This window comes from Arachis hypogaea, chromosome 20 (assembly GCF_003086295.3).
Source record: "Arachis hypogaea cultivar Tifrunner chromosome 20, arahy.Tifrunner.gnm2.J5K5, whole genome shotgun sequence".
Classification (NCBI taxonomy): Eukaryota; Viridiplantae; Streptophyta; class Magnoliopsida; order Fabales; family Fabaceae; genus Arachis; species Arachis hypogaea.
In genome coordinates, this window is record NC_092055.1 from 12,824,969 (window position 1) to 12,840,004 (window position 15,036).

Sequence of the window (15,036 nt, forward strand, 5' to 3'; positions counted from 1 at the left end):
CTACTGATGTTCCCAAGCACCAAAGAGATCATGCCTGGTGACTGGCAGCAGCAGAGGAGGAAGACGAAGGATGAGGGTTGTGAAATTTGGAATTTAGGGAAGAAGATAGAAAGGGTAATTTGGGAATTTTATTAAAAAGTCAACGAAAAATCACAGTTTGGGTACTATTGTCACACGGAACCCATCTTTCATGGGTACAACGTTAGTTTTCTTTTTTATGGGTACTTTTGTCAGCGTTCGCAAAATTTATGGGTACAAATGGTAGTTTTTCCTATATATATACAGCACCCAAAAAATGAAAAGTTAGTTACTCCCTCACAGTTATACATATATACAACTCAAAATATTTCAGGAGTCTGGTCCATATAGAAAGTCCTTAATCTGATGCCTAGACTAGCCTAGTCTTTTAACCTTATCTCTCAAGAAACAAAAGTGAGAGTCTAAAAAGAACACTAAGTCGGAGAGATGCCAAAATAAGATGTTGATGTCGCTACCTAGTCGCTGTCAAAAGTCAAGTTCACTATCTCTATATCCATCTCAAGATTCTCATCATCCCCAAAAGTCAGATCTACAACCTCTATCTCCTCGATGTTCTCATCATAAAAAATAATGATCACCTCTGATGTACTCTGGGGACTACCATCAATGCTGTCGCCTGCGAAAGCTGTACCACTAGGAGAAATCTGCTCAACTGCCAAAGGCTGACCAGAAGCTGCAGCTGAAGTCCCGATAGGCTCTATAGTGAAAGGGTCAGAGGATGAGTAGAAAGAGACTCTATCAATAGGTCCAAATCCATTGGAGGAGACTCAAGAATGTAGTAATCGATGATAGGGCTAGGCTCCGGCACTGTCTGACCATCCTGCTGTGCTAGAATAGGACCTCCATGCATGAAGTCAAAAGAATGGTGGACAGAATCAGGATGAAACCATGACAGCAGAAAAGCATACGGTGCATCAGGATCAAAGAGGGGTGAAGCTAGCAAGTGTTAAAAATGATGGTCTCTAACTACGTACTTACAGACTTGAGGCTCCGCGGTCACAACATAGAAGCTGTGAAGGACAGGATCCTCATACACATAAGGTTGCTCGAGCTCATAGAAAAAGACATCCATCTCCATCTGAAGGGGGTAGGAAGATAGGGAGTAAGAACTGGGGAGTTCTTAGTAGGGTCGGAGTAAAATAAGTTAAGTTGCTTTTCATAAATTGGCCATGTGTCCCAGATCAATCAGACCACAACAACGGAACATAGGACAAACAACAATCAAGAGCAAACAGCAAATAACATACAACCACAAGAACGAATTCAAAACACACAAGAAATATGCGAAAATAAGTATGATGTATGTCTAGCCCTAGTGCAGGTAATGAGTTCTTCCGTCGGTTTTTGACCCGCACCCGACATTACATCCTTACAGACGTTGTCTCTTGTTGCCATCGCTTCGGGGTATAGTGCTCGGTACACTCTTGGGTTATAGCGCCCGCATGCTCTTGGGCTATAGCGCCCCTACCGCTCTCACGATTAAAGTGATGGGTCACACTCTTGGGTTATAGCGCCTATACCTCTGTGAAATTAATCCAGCTATAATTTCAATAGCCAACAATCACAGATTTAAGCAACATACATTAACAAACAACAATCCAACCACATGTATCAATTAATTCATAACTTCAATCGATTAAAGAGTCAAACCCTACTTCTGTGAAGCGCAGAACACACACAAGATATCGAAGGAAGTTTCTGATCGATCAAACGGAGCGAAAAATGTCAAAAACTCGATGGTTCCTCCCCTTCCTTAGTTCGGCCGAACTGGTTCCTGGCAGGGGCAGCTCCACTTCGCGATTCCACGGAATAAACACACACGTCACCACGTAGAGGATGAAGATATTGTCCCTTCTATCGGATCAAAAAATTTTTGGGGGTCACAGATCTCAAGAAATCGAACTCGGAAAGTCAGAAAAGTAACAAAACCTCCCCTTTTTCCATGCATGGCTTCGGATGAAACTAGAGGAGAGAGAGAAGATTTTGTGCCTTATATAAGGTATAATTAGTGACTAATGTCACTTAATTAAAGGGGGAAGCATGCATCGCGACGCGACACGTGGCGCATTAAGCGCTGTGTGTCACGATTTTGAGCTGCTAAGTCAGTGAAGTTAGATTTTTAAAATATCTTGGAAGGTAATTAAGGTAATTGGACATGGTAAAAACTCAAATAATTATTTTAGTTTGTGGTATTTAATTAGAATAAAAATTGGGTAAATTACTAATGTAAATAACATTAGTAAAGCTGAGCTTTTTAAATCTTCCGAACCCAATATCAAGTGACCGTCATTCGTCAAATAAATTAAATAATAACATAATATTAATATTACATTATTATTCATTTTATTTAAAGATCGTAGAAAAATTTATCATAGATGTTACGCGATCAAAAAATAAAACTCGCATACGTGAGTCTAACACGAAAATCGGGATGTTACAGGTATCCCACTCTACGGGCTGGTTACCAAAAAGATGCAATATTATTATATAACTTGATGATAATTTAAAATATAATTAATTTTTATGTAAAAACAAACATATTAAATTATCAATTAATGATCTTCTCTTAATAACTAAGGATCTTTTACATTTAGTGAGAGGTCTTTGGTTCAACATCTTTTTAAAATATATTTTATATAAGTATATAACATATACATATATAGGGTGCGGGTTGGTCAGATAGGGTTAAGACGCAACCCGCACCTGATCCGACCCACACAAGAATTCTACCCACACTCTATCTTACCCGCTGTGGATCGGGTTGGCAACCCTACCCGACCGGATGGATAGGATTGGGTACCCGCAGATAGAGTATATATTACCATTCCTAGGACCGTTTATTTTAAATAATTGACATTGTTAGTTTTATCTATCTGCTTTAGATAGGAAGATTCGAACCCACAACCTCTTAAGTGAATATGAGAAGATTATGCCATTTGAGTTATAGTTCGTTGGCATTATTGGTATTTTAGTTGCTATTTTAATGAAAATACAATTGATTTTCAGATTGCTTTAAATTGGACTTTCAATTATGTTTAGTTCATAGAAACGTTAAACTATGATGCAGTTGATTATATAAATTTTAATTCTTTTTAAATATTGGTGAACATTATCATAGAATTTTACGTAGAATATATCTAAATTTATTTTAAATTTAAACGATAACCGAATATATATTATTAATTCACTAGTATATATAAAGATCATAACTTAATCTTTCAAAAAATAAGCTAAGCTTTCTATCTATCCCCGGCCCAATCGGCCAACCCCCACACCCCCAAAATTTCCGTTATGCATTAGGAAAGTTTGGTATGCCAAATTGCCAATACATGTGTAACCAAGAAAGAATAGTGCTTCTTATTACACGCTTCTAGCGAATTCAACCGATAGACTAATAACCAAGGTTCTGAAAACCGGACCGGACCGGCCGGTTCGACCGGTTTAACCGTGAACCGGCGCTACAAACGGTTCGGTCCTTATCTGAAAACTGCAGAAAAAAGAACCGCTCAAAAACCGGCAAACCGGTCAAAAACCGGCCGATTGGACCGAACCGGTGACCGGCCGGTTACGCTAAACGACGCCGTTTTACGTGTTAAAAAAAATAAAAAAATAAACCCGACCAGACCCGCCCGTGGAGCACCCCACCCGGCCACCCCCCCTTTCTTCCCCCGAGCCCCGACCCCATTCATTCATCAATCATCATCTGAATCATCTCCAATGGAGAAGGAGAACCCTAGCCGCGCTGCCTGAACCATAGCCCCCTGTCGCCATCCTTCGCCCCCGTGGTGTCGCCATCCTCAGCTCCAGCAACCCTCCAATCTCCATCGTCGCCTGGTTCCTGCCCAGTAGCCCTCAATCTCCATCGTCTTCATCTTCTCAAGTCTCAACACCAACACGCAGTAGCCTCTCATCGGCGGTCCTCAACAGTCAACACCGGTAGCCCTCCATCGACCCCAGGTGAGTGACTCGTCCTCTGCTCATTTCTCTTTGTCCTTCGCCTCTGCTCATGTTCTTCCATCAATGTGAACTGTTAAATTTCTATGAACTTAGACCTCGGCTTAATTTTCTGTGAACTGAACTGAACTTAGACCTCTGCTCATGTTCTCTTTCTCTTTGTCCTCAATGTGAGCTGAACTTAGACCTCGGCTTAATTTTCTGTGAACTTCATTTGTGAACTGTTCAATTTCTGTGAACTTGCTCTGTGCATTTTCTGATTTCAGTGCTAATCTTCTTCCTTCTTCGTTCCTCTGCTCAATTTCTGTTTGACTGTTTGTTGGTTAGCAATTAGCATAAGAAATTAATAATCTGAAAAGTAAGTGGCTGTGTTTGGTCAATTTGTGTTTGGTCCTCTGCTCAATTTCTGCTCTATTTTGTAGCTTAATTCCTCTTTGTTGCACAATTTCTATTTGTTGGTTAGCATGAGAAATAAATAATCTGAAAATTAACTGGCTGGTTTGCAGATTTCTGTTTGTTGCTCAATTTCTGTTTGTAGCTCAATTTCTGTTTGTTGCTCAATTGCTGGCTTTGTTTGTAATTGCTGGGTGAAAGTTTAGTGTTTTGTGATTATTGGTTAATGTTTTGGTTTGGTGTTCTCTCTTTTCCAGATTTCCCTTCTCTTGTATTTCTGCATGTTGCTGAATTGGTAATCAATAAATTTGCCTTTTTGCTAAATCGGGACTTTATTAGGATTTGTTAAATTTGTTGCTTGTTGCTGAATTTGTTGCTTCCCAGTCACAGCATCAGAAGAGAAGCCGGTGAATAAGGTTTTAAACTGTGAAATCATGTGTTGTTGCTTGAATTTTAGGAGAAAGAGCAATGTAATGTATTCCTATTTATGATTCCCTAAGACCAAGGTTAAATTAACAATTCAGGTGGAGTTGAGTTTTGTTTATGAGTAATTAAATGCACGAAACAAGAATAGGATTGCTAATTAAATTTGGAATTTCTGATTAGTGACTTGTTAAGGTGCGGTTGTTGTTATGCTGCTGTTTTGTTATGGCACTGTTGTTGTTATGCTGCTGTTTTGTAATGGTTGTTGCTGAATGTTACTCTGTTTTCATTGTGTTGTAGTTGCTGGTTTTGCTTTGATTTGTAGTTGTGGTTGTGTTGGTTTTGCTAGCTTTGTTTGTAATTGCTGGGTGAAGGTTTAGTGTTTTGTAATTGCTGGCTTTGTTTTCTAATTGCTGGCTTTAGCTGAAGAAATTGGAGGGGCTGGATGAGGAGACATTGATGCCTCAGAAGACACCACCACCATCAACATATTAATAAGATTATATGAATTTGATTGATGACATTTAATGTAGTTTTTTAAATTTGAAAACTATTTTAATATTTATGTTATACTATAATTATATTTTAGCATGTTTATTTATAATTTATTTATTATTTTATTTTAAAACGGTTTTTTCGGTTGAACCACCGATTAGATCGGTTGGACCAATAAACTAGTGAACCAGTAGTTAGAGCGGTTTGATGATCGGTCCGGTTTTCCGAACCTTGTTGTACCCATATATCTCTAACTACTTGCTTAATTAGTCATCATTCATGATAATTCTAATGTAGCGGTGTAATGTAAGTTGATTTAATTTTTTTTTTAAATCAATATATATCAAAAGATTTTAAAAATTTAATTGAAATTCTGATTATGTATGAAAGATTTGAATTTTATTTCGCATATCAATTATTTATCTTTAAATGATTAAGGACTAATTATTACCTCTAACAATACATATTTTTAGAAAATCAAAAAATAATTATATTAATGTGTGGAAATAATACATTAAATATTAATGCCTGATCTATCTTAATTATGTTTGTTTTTAGAATAATTTTTGTTGAGATTGTATAATAGAAAATTAAATATTGTTACCGTATTTTTTATGATATTACGCTCTACAAATGATATTTTTATACAATCACTTAATATATTCACTAACATACATCTTAAATCGTTAAAAAAACCTCTTATAAATTATTACTTGTTCTACCGTTCTACCGTTTTTGCCTTTTTTTTTTTCAGATAGATTTTATGAATATCCTTATTGATATAGATAATGATATTAAGGAGAAGGAATCAAAGAATGAATTAACGAGAATGAGAATGAAATTAAAAATGAAGAGACCAACTTTTGACAGTAAAAATCAAAGAGGAGACGACAGTTACACCAAAATTTTGGCTATAAAGTTTAAAAATTTTACATTGTCAAAATTTTATCTTATCATAAAAACTTACCTGCAATTTATCTTCATATAAAATTTATAATTAAGAACCGTAGATGATAATTTAATTAAACTTATCAAATCATCTAACGATTCTTAAATATCAACTTCACATAAAAACTAATGTATATAAATTTTCATTATATTAAAAATAGATAAATAGATATTTTTTTATTTGCAACCCACGTACCACTTATGAAATATATGATGAAAAATTCCACTTTACCGCTTCAACAACAACAATAAAGCCTTGTCTCACTAGGTGGGGTTGGCTACATGAATCAAACGACAGTTATTGTGTTCTGTCATGTATCATGTCTACAAAGAGACCGTTTAAATGTAAATCTCGTTTGACCACCTCATGGATAGTCTTCTTAGGTCTTCCTCTACCTTTCATCCCTTGTCCATCTTCCATCTCATCCACCCTCCTGACTGGGTGTTCTGTCGGTCTTCTTCTCACATGTCCAAACCACCTGAGACGCGATTCAACCATCTTTTCCACAATGGGTGCTACTCCAACTCTCTCCCTTATATCTTCGTTCCTTATTTTATCTAATCGCATATGACCACTCATCCATCTCAACATCTTCATCTCTGCCACACTCAACTTATGTTCGTGCTCCCCTTTGACCGCCCAACACTCTGTACCATAAAGCATAGCTAGTCTTATAGCAGTGCGATAGAATTTATCTTTAAATTTTAAAGGCACTTTTTTGTCGCATATAAAACCAGATGCATTCCGCCATTTTGACCAACCTGCTTGGATCCTATGATTTACATCCTGTTCAATCTCTCCATTATCATGTATGATGCACCTAAGATACTTAAAACTTTTAACTTTTGGTAGGATATTTTCTCTAATCTTCACCTCTATATTAGGGTTTTCCCTTCTCAAACTGAACTTACATTCCATATATTCCGTCTTGCTACGGCTTATGCGCGGACCATATACTTCTAAAGCTTCTCTCCATAAGTCCAACTTCTTATTTAGGTCTTCCCTTGACTCTCCCATAAGGACGATATCATCGGCAAAAAACATGCACGATGGCACAGGCTCTTGGATGTGCTCTATGAGTACTTCCAAGACTAATGTGAAAAGATATGGACTTAAGGATGATCCATGGTATAATCCTATACTAATAGAAAATTCCTTTGTCACACCACCTTAGGTCTTCATACTAGTTGTGGCCCCATCATACATGTCTTTAATTGCATGAATATATGCTATCTTTACTTTTCTCTTTTCTAAAACCTTCCATAAGACTTCCTTTGGCATCCTATCGTATGCGTTTTCCAAATCAATAAACACCATATGTAGATCCCTTTTATTACTACGATACATCTCCATCATCCTTCTTAACAGGTATATCGCTTCGGTGGTGGATCTGCTTGGCATAAATCCAAATTGGTTCTCTGTTACTTGTGTCTCTTTTCTCAACCTCCGTTCTATCACCCTTTCCCATAACTTCATGGTATGACTCATGAGCTTGATCCCTCTATAGTTTTCGCAACTTTGTATATCCCCTTATTCTTGTAGATAGGTACCAAGGTGTTTTTTCTCCACTCATCAGGCATCTTCTTTGACTTTAAAATCTTATTAAAAAACTTGGTTAACCAGTTGATGCTTTTCCCTCCAAAGCCCTTCCAAACCTCAATCGGAATATTATGAGATCCTACTACCCTGCCATTTTTCATCTGCTTTAGAACCTCTTTTACCTCGAAGTCTTGAATCCTTCGATAGTAGTCAAAGTTTTGATCTTCTTCCCTTGTACATAACCGACCAAAGCTTGGAAGAGTCTTCTGTCCTTCATTAAATAACTCGTAGAAGTAGATCTTCCACTTCGTAAAAATTTCTTCTTTCACGACTCTTATACCTTTTCTCCTTCTTTCCACTTTACCGCTCCAAGTGAAAAAAAAAATTCAGAGATTAAACCATTCCTCGAGTGTGTGCAACTAATTTAGCCGATAGTTTGTATTTAATTTTGGTACACCATTCCACGTCCCAAAAACACATTTGATATAAATGGCAGTGAAGAAGGAATAATACAACTTTTCATCAGATTGCATCACCTCTGCAATTTTGAAAAATGATTCTGAAATTATTTTTTCATTTATTTACTGTATATTCAACAATATTATGCTATGGTCTTTGATTTGAATAAAATACTTACAAATGATTGGTTGCATACAAAAGATTACTACAATATACATTTCACCCACACATTAATACCTGGCTGGTCATGAACACAGTTCATACTTCATAGGTAGCAAAACAACACTAATCATCTGAAATCTTTACACAAAATTGGCAATGAATTAGCAATCATTTGGGTTTGACCAAGTAAGAAGCCCATATCTCATTGGCTGGAGGAGGAGGCTGAACCCAGTGCCCTGGTATGCGGCTGTTCGAAGTGCAGCACCAAAACAAAAAGGGGTTAAAAACAGATTAGTGAAATACAGAGTTAACATGTTAAACATAAGTGTAAATTCTTTTTTTGGATGAGATTTATGCGTGGAATTAAATTGATATCATCCCTTAATTTTAAGGATATACCAACCAAATTAACCCAAATAATGAAGAATTAGCAGAAAAGCTTCATTTTTTTTCTTATTTCTTACCTTCCTCCTGGTCTGATATAGGCATCCCACCCTCTTCTAACCTGTATGAGATCATTCAGAAAAAATTCTTAATAATCAATAAATCAAAATGAATGTATGAATGGGTTAAATTTAAGCAGGTAAAAAGGGGGGAAATAGTATTATTAGGCTATTAGTGTATCAATGAAGTAAAAGTAGCAGTCATTCACTACTAAAGAATTCAACTGATAACATACAAATTCTGAAGAGATAAAGAAGAAAAGGTAATATGCATTAAGAATTAAGAATTTGATGATAAAGTAGTTGAAAATACCTCAATAAGCGTTCCCATGTCATTGTTGCTGCCATGATAATAATGATAGAACTCAATAGGTAAATTTGCCAAAGGATCATATGTTCCTCCACTACTCTGTCCTTCTGAAGCAATTTTACTTGATTTATACTCAACAGCATCAGATCCCTCTTCAGGCACCTTATCAACCGTTTTCTCTTTGTTCTCCTCAATTTTAGTGTCAGTGCTACTTTCTTTTGAGAGCATCCCTTGATTTTTGCTAGCTTTCCTGGATTCTTCAGCAGTTGCTATTGCATCTTTAGCAGCAACTGTTTCCGCTGCAGCCAAAGCTTCACGCTCCTCTTCTTCCACTGCAGCCTGAACTTTGTCAAGAAACTTGTCATCCTCCTTAGGAAGAAAATGGCCTGCATAATTTGTAAAGAACCAAGGTCGCGTCAAGTATGAAAGAAACTGAATGTTACATTATATATATATATATATATATATATATATATATATATATATATATATATATATATATATATATATATTACACTTCAGTCACCTTGTTTTTTCAACTTTTGAATCCTTATGGAGCGTAATTCTTGAAGCTTCTCCACAACCAAGAGCATTTCAAGCTGTGATGTGAAATAATGTAATGTAACAAAATCAACACCCAAAAGTATAAAGTAAGTAGTGTGGGATAAAAAATAAAATGATTCATGTTGATAGAATAAACATACAGCTAGATGGGAAAATTTCTGCAAAAGATTTGATAGTAAAAACGAGGACTTGTGGCAAAGAAAGAGGCAATAGATGCCTTTGACAAAAACAACAACATGGAAAAGAACTATAGGACAAAAGAACAGAACATGATGGTAAACTGCTAAGGAGCATAGCATGATGGAAAAGATTCACATAACTTAGGTAGTCAGTAGACACGAGATATAAAAGTCATCACATAACATTGGTAAATTCTATAGAACATTTGACAAGTTATTCAAAGTTAACATAAACCACAATTTAACAATGATTTACCAGTCATTTGTACAAAAAGAAAGTTTACCTCAGCCTCTAATTTCCTCTTCTCTTCTTTGGCTTTAATCTTAGCAATTTCCTTCATCTTTTCCACCTGCCAAAGATATGTTTTAGACACCCCTAAAATATGTATAACTTGCAGTTCAAACTGAAGCAACTAATAATATATCTATACTAATCAAATGTGCAAACAGATTACACAATTACTTAATTTCACCATTTCTCACATCTCACTAAGAAACTAATGAAGAAAAAATAGCAGCAAAAGAAGCAATAGCATATAGCATGTAAACAATTTAAAGCAATACACAGAAATATGTTATTGGAAATATTATGAATTGAAAGCTTTACGACTTAGCTGCTCTCTTAATCTAGAAAAATAGCATATAAACAATATTGTAGCAACATGTTGACTATAATTATGTGTAATGAGGATTTGAGAAACATAAAAAAAAAATTAAAAAAGTAAAAAATTGAGAAGTTAAATTTATAGCCATTCCTATATAGCCCCCAAGCCACCGATTAATCCTTGAATTTTGCCAAAGACCGCAATCATATATCTGATTTTGAGAATCATGTGCTTCATATTTTGGACATAAATTAATTCATGCAGACAGCAGACATGCTTTTCCTCTTTAGCCTGGCAATAGCAAAAGCTCACTAGCAAATTCAAAGTAAAAAGTATGCAGGCAAAAACATCAATACCTTGCAGTTTGCAACATCCTTAGAAATCTCCCTTGCTCTCCATTCATCAGCTTCTAGGTCAATGCAATGAAATTCCTCCCGCTCCTATATTTTTTATTTTTTGATAAAGAAATGACTAAGGAGCCAAACATAGAAACGGGTTTCAAGAAACGGCTACAATAAAGGGCAATGAAAATATCTCACAAAAACAAAGGGAAAGTAACCTTTGCCAGCATTTCTGCAATACGCTTCCTTTTCTTCTTCCGCCAGCGCTTATTTCTTTTGGACTTGTACACTTTATTCGCAAACCTTGCAGCCGCAGATTTCTCCTCCCATGGACTTGCTTCATCCGCAACATATTTGAATGGCTCCAGCTGAGATCTTAGCTTTGACATCAAATAATTAGCTGCTTCAACTGCCAACGATTCTTGGGATTCTATATTAACCCTTCTGTCTTGCAAACATTCTAGAAAACCAGGGAGGTAAGGTTCATTAGATCCATGTTTCACATCTTCTAAAGACACTTTACCATCTTTGATCATCATCAACATCTCTAGCTCCTTTTGCCTAAGAAAAACAGCAAGTTTATAATTTTGATAAAAATATAATTAACTAGCTTACAGCATAAAAGCTATTAATTTTGGAGAAACATTAAGTTTAAAAAAGTGAAAGTAATATATGAAGCCAAAATAAAAACATACATTGCCTTTGCAAGATTAAGAGTGTCCTGCAATTCTCTGAGGCGTTCACAAACATTTCGGTTTTGCCAAAATGAACTTGAATTTGGTGGATCAGGAGGTAACATTAGAAACTGAGGAGGTCCAAGAGGATGAGGTGGTGGTACAGACTGAAAATGAAATGGATTCATTTCTTTCAAGTATGCACTACTCCTTGATTTCAGAGAATAACCCTAAATAAAATAAATAACCAAAAGAAGAAAAAAAATCAACAGATAAAACCAAAACAAACCATGATATTCATAATCAAACTAAGAAATATTGAAATAACTTGTTTCAGTCCAAACTGATAGAATCATAAAATTACCAAAAAAACATATTCATAACACTGTAAATTTTTCAATTGAGCTCCTGCCAAACTGAGATCCCATTATGCATGATTTCCCATAGAAATTTTTTGTTCTTAAATTCTAAATAAATAATTTAATGTTCATAATTTTTTTTTTCTAAAGATAGGTTATTTTATTTAATTAGTAATTAAATATAAGCTAAAGAGAACAACAGCGACGTTAAAAATGGGAATTTTCACGATATGATAGTTTCTAACAATCACAAAACAGATGAGCTTATCCATCATCAAAACACTAGAACTAATCGAGCTTCTTCAGATGCATTCATGGCGAAACGAGCTTCTTCAATGGGTGACAGCGGCTGACTAGCAAGTTTCGAGCTTTCTATAGCTCCAAACTAGGTGTGCGGCCCTATTCCTCTTTTTTGTCTCTCTGGCTCTTTGAAATTCTTCAAAGAGATTATCCAACCATTTCCAAGTTTCCACGTCAGAGTCTGGTACTGGAAGTTCAGCTAATATTCTAAGGGTATTCGCGGTGCGGTTTGGTTCAGTTATTTAAGAAAAAGTCATCCGATCATAGTTATCAGAACCGAACCGGTAATCAACCCGGTCATATGACTGGGTCACTGGTTCAACCGGTGGGTCATTGATTCACCCGGTTAACCCGGTCATAACTAAGAAATTTAAAATTATATAAATAAAATTAAAATAATGTCTTAAAATTTAAAATATAAGTCTTTACAAACATTAATAATTCAATATCAATTTTTAAACATAACTAATTATCTAAAAAAAGATTTGGGCAGGAACAATTTATCTAGGATGTGCTTGGGGATATTTCCAAATGCTCCTCAGTCCTCATTGAAATCTTTGTTAGTGGATCACAACCATCTTTCAGGGAAACATACCAGAGGCATTGACAGATCTGTTAAACCTAACAATGCTGATCTCTCTGCTAATAACTTCAGTGGGGAAATTCCTAGTAATCTTTCTATGATTCCTGGCTTGGTCTACTTCAATGATTCTGGGAACAACCTTGACAGTGAGATACCTGATGCATTGGGCTCTAAATTCAACAATGCCTCTTCATTTGCAGGTAATGAGAAATTATGTGGGAAAACGTTAGATAGAAAGTGTGAGGAGATGACCAAAAAGAAACACAGCAACAACTAATGATAATCAACAACCACCAAAGTTCACTAATGATAATCAATAACAAATTTAACTATTCAACCAAAGTTCACTAAAATTTCCTCAGGTTCAACAACTCCTCTAAAAAATCAAATACAATAGCAGTAACTACCAGATTCAACAATAATTCTAACTAAAATTTGCATCAAACCAAAGAAAGAACAGAAAGAACAGCAACAACAACTCTAGAAAATCAACATTCAACAAACAGAAAGAACAACAACTCTAAAATTTGCTCAGATTCACCGAAATTAACATCAATCCAGAGAAAAAATAGCAACAACAACTCTAAAAAATCAACATTCAACAAAAAAAACAGAAAGAACAGCAACAACTCTAAAATTTGCTCAGGTTCACCAAAATTAGCATCGAAGCAGAGAAATAACAGCAAAAAGCCAACATCAACTCCGATAACGAAATGAAACAGCTGCAACCCCATTCAACAACCACCAGATTCACCGAAATTAACATTGAACTAGAGAAAAAATAGGGTTGAAAATTGGGGCTCACCTGGTTGAGAAGATGACCACCACCACCACCTGAGGGAGCAGATGCTGCTTCACTGGTTCCGATGAGAGACCCAGAGTGACGCCGAGGGAGTGACGAACCGACGACGCCGAGGGAGTGACGAACTGACGAACTGAGAGTGAGGAACTGACGAACTGAGAGTGAGGAACTGCCGGCGCCGAGCTTGAGAGAGTGACGAGGTGAGGGTGAGGGGCTGCCCGCTGCCGACGCCGAGCTTGAGAGAGCAGAGACAGAGAGATGAGGGCACGAAGGTGGCTTGGGAGGGTGATTTCATTCAGTCTCAGATGGAGGCTTAGGTTTCAACAAGGTTGCGAGAACCGAACCGGTCAATGAACCGGTGAAGTAACTGGTTTACTGGTTTACTGGTTCGACCGGGGTTCAACCGGGGTTCAACCGGTTTAATTAAATATTAATTAAAAATTTAATATATAGTTTCAAATATTTAAATTTGATCTTTTCTAACCTAATAAATTCAAAATTGCACCTAATGTTCTACACCAAAAAAATATTAACAAAATTCAACTACCCACAGGAACTAATTATCACTAATTAGTAATCATCAGAAAATCAGCAACATCATCATCCTCATTTCAGAAAATCAACATTTCAGAATAAGAAAACATCAACAAAATCAATATTATTAACTCAGCAACTCAGAATTAAATCCAGTAACTCAACTAAATCCAACTCCAATTCAGAATTAAACAAAGCCACTAATCATCACTAATCAGTAATCATCGGAAAATCAACAAGAAGCCAACAACATATCAGTAACAATATCATCATCATTTTAGAAAATCATTCTAGAATCATAAATCAACAATCAACAGGATTATTCCAGTTTCATAAAATAAGAGACTATGTACTCATTCACAATTTTAGAAATAATGAAAATTTTGATGCCAAATGTAATCATATTTGTCTTAAAATTTTCATAAAAGCTTTCGAGTGAAGGATTTGCAAATATGAAGATTGGGACCTGCATCAACACTCAGAGAGTCAGAGTGCTTACTGCTTCCCGGCAGCGAGGAGGAAGGGGAGTGACGGCGACGACAAAGGAGACGGCCACACCGGCGAACACAGAGAGAGAGAGAGCGCTTGAACAGGGGAGACGGTGACGGCCACAGAGCTTCCACGCAACGGCGAGGGAGCTTCCTACAACGGCGACACAGCTTCCTAGGACGGTGACGGAGCTTCCTACGACGGCGACACAGCTCCTGCGACGGCGACGGAGCTTCCACGGTGCGAGGAGATGAGAGGAGATGAGTGGGAGTGTTGGACTTTTGGTGGGAGGGGAGGGCGTCTGGGCTTCGGGTAGATGATTTAGGCTTTTTTTTTTTTTTTTAAGGCCAAAAACGGCGCTGTTTTGAAAGGGGTTTCAAACCGAAAAACCGTAAAAAAACCGGACGGTTCAATCGGTTCACCGGTTAACCGTCGGTTTG

At 36.5% G+C, this 15,036-nt stretch overlaps 1 protein-coding gene across 2 annotated transcripts; it reads right to left on the reverse strand.

Moving 5' to 3' along the window:
* Nucleotides 1-8,336: 8,336 nt before the first annotated feature.
* LOC112783677 (U11/U12 small nuclear ribonucleoprotein 59 kDa protein) lies at nucleotides 8,337-13,909 on the reverse strand. 2 transcript variants are annotated; one of them, XM_025826718.3, is made up of 9 exons: nucleotides 13,577-13,909; nucleotides 11,551-11,759; nucleotides 11,074-11,416; nucleotides 10,871-10,954; nucleotides 10,194-10,259; nucleotides 9,693-9,765; nucleotides 9,170-9,552; nucleotides 8,878-8,918; nucleotides 8,337-8,660 (listed from the first exon to the last, which is right to left on the reverse strand). In XM_025826718.3, exons 2-9 carry the CDS (start codon nucleotides 11,715-11,717, stop codon nucleotides 8,582-8,584), a joined length of 1,236 nt encoding a protein of 411 aa, XP_025682503.1. In that variant the 5' UTR covers nucleotides 11,718-11,759; nucleotides 13,577-13,909; the 3' UTR covers nucleotides 8,337-8,581. The 2 variants fall into 2 exon arrangements, with proteins under 2 accessions (XP_025682503.1, XP_025682504.1); XM_025826719.3 differs by having other exon boundaries at nucleotides 11,551-11,696; nucleotides 13,577-13,881.
* Nucleotides 13,910-15,036: the final 1,127 nt, after the last annotated feature.

What these genes read in the sequence shown, in the direction of transcription:
- LOC112783677 (XM_025826718.3), bottom strand. Translation starts at nt 11,717, where the DNA reads ATGAATCCATTTCATTTTCAGTCTGTACCACCACCTCATCCTCTTGGA. An exon ending in AGGATGTTGCAAACTGCAAG is followed by an intron (nt 10,260 to 10,870) that starts GTATTGATGTTT and finishes TATCTTTGGCAG; the next exon opens with GTGGAAAAGATGAAGGAAAT. An exon ending in TATATCAGACCAGGAGGAAG is followed by an intron (nt 8,661 to 8,877) that starts GTAAGAAATAAG and finishes CACTTCGAACAG; the next exon opens with CCGCATACCAGGGCACTGGG.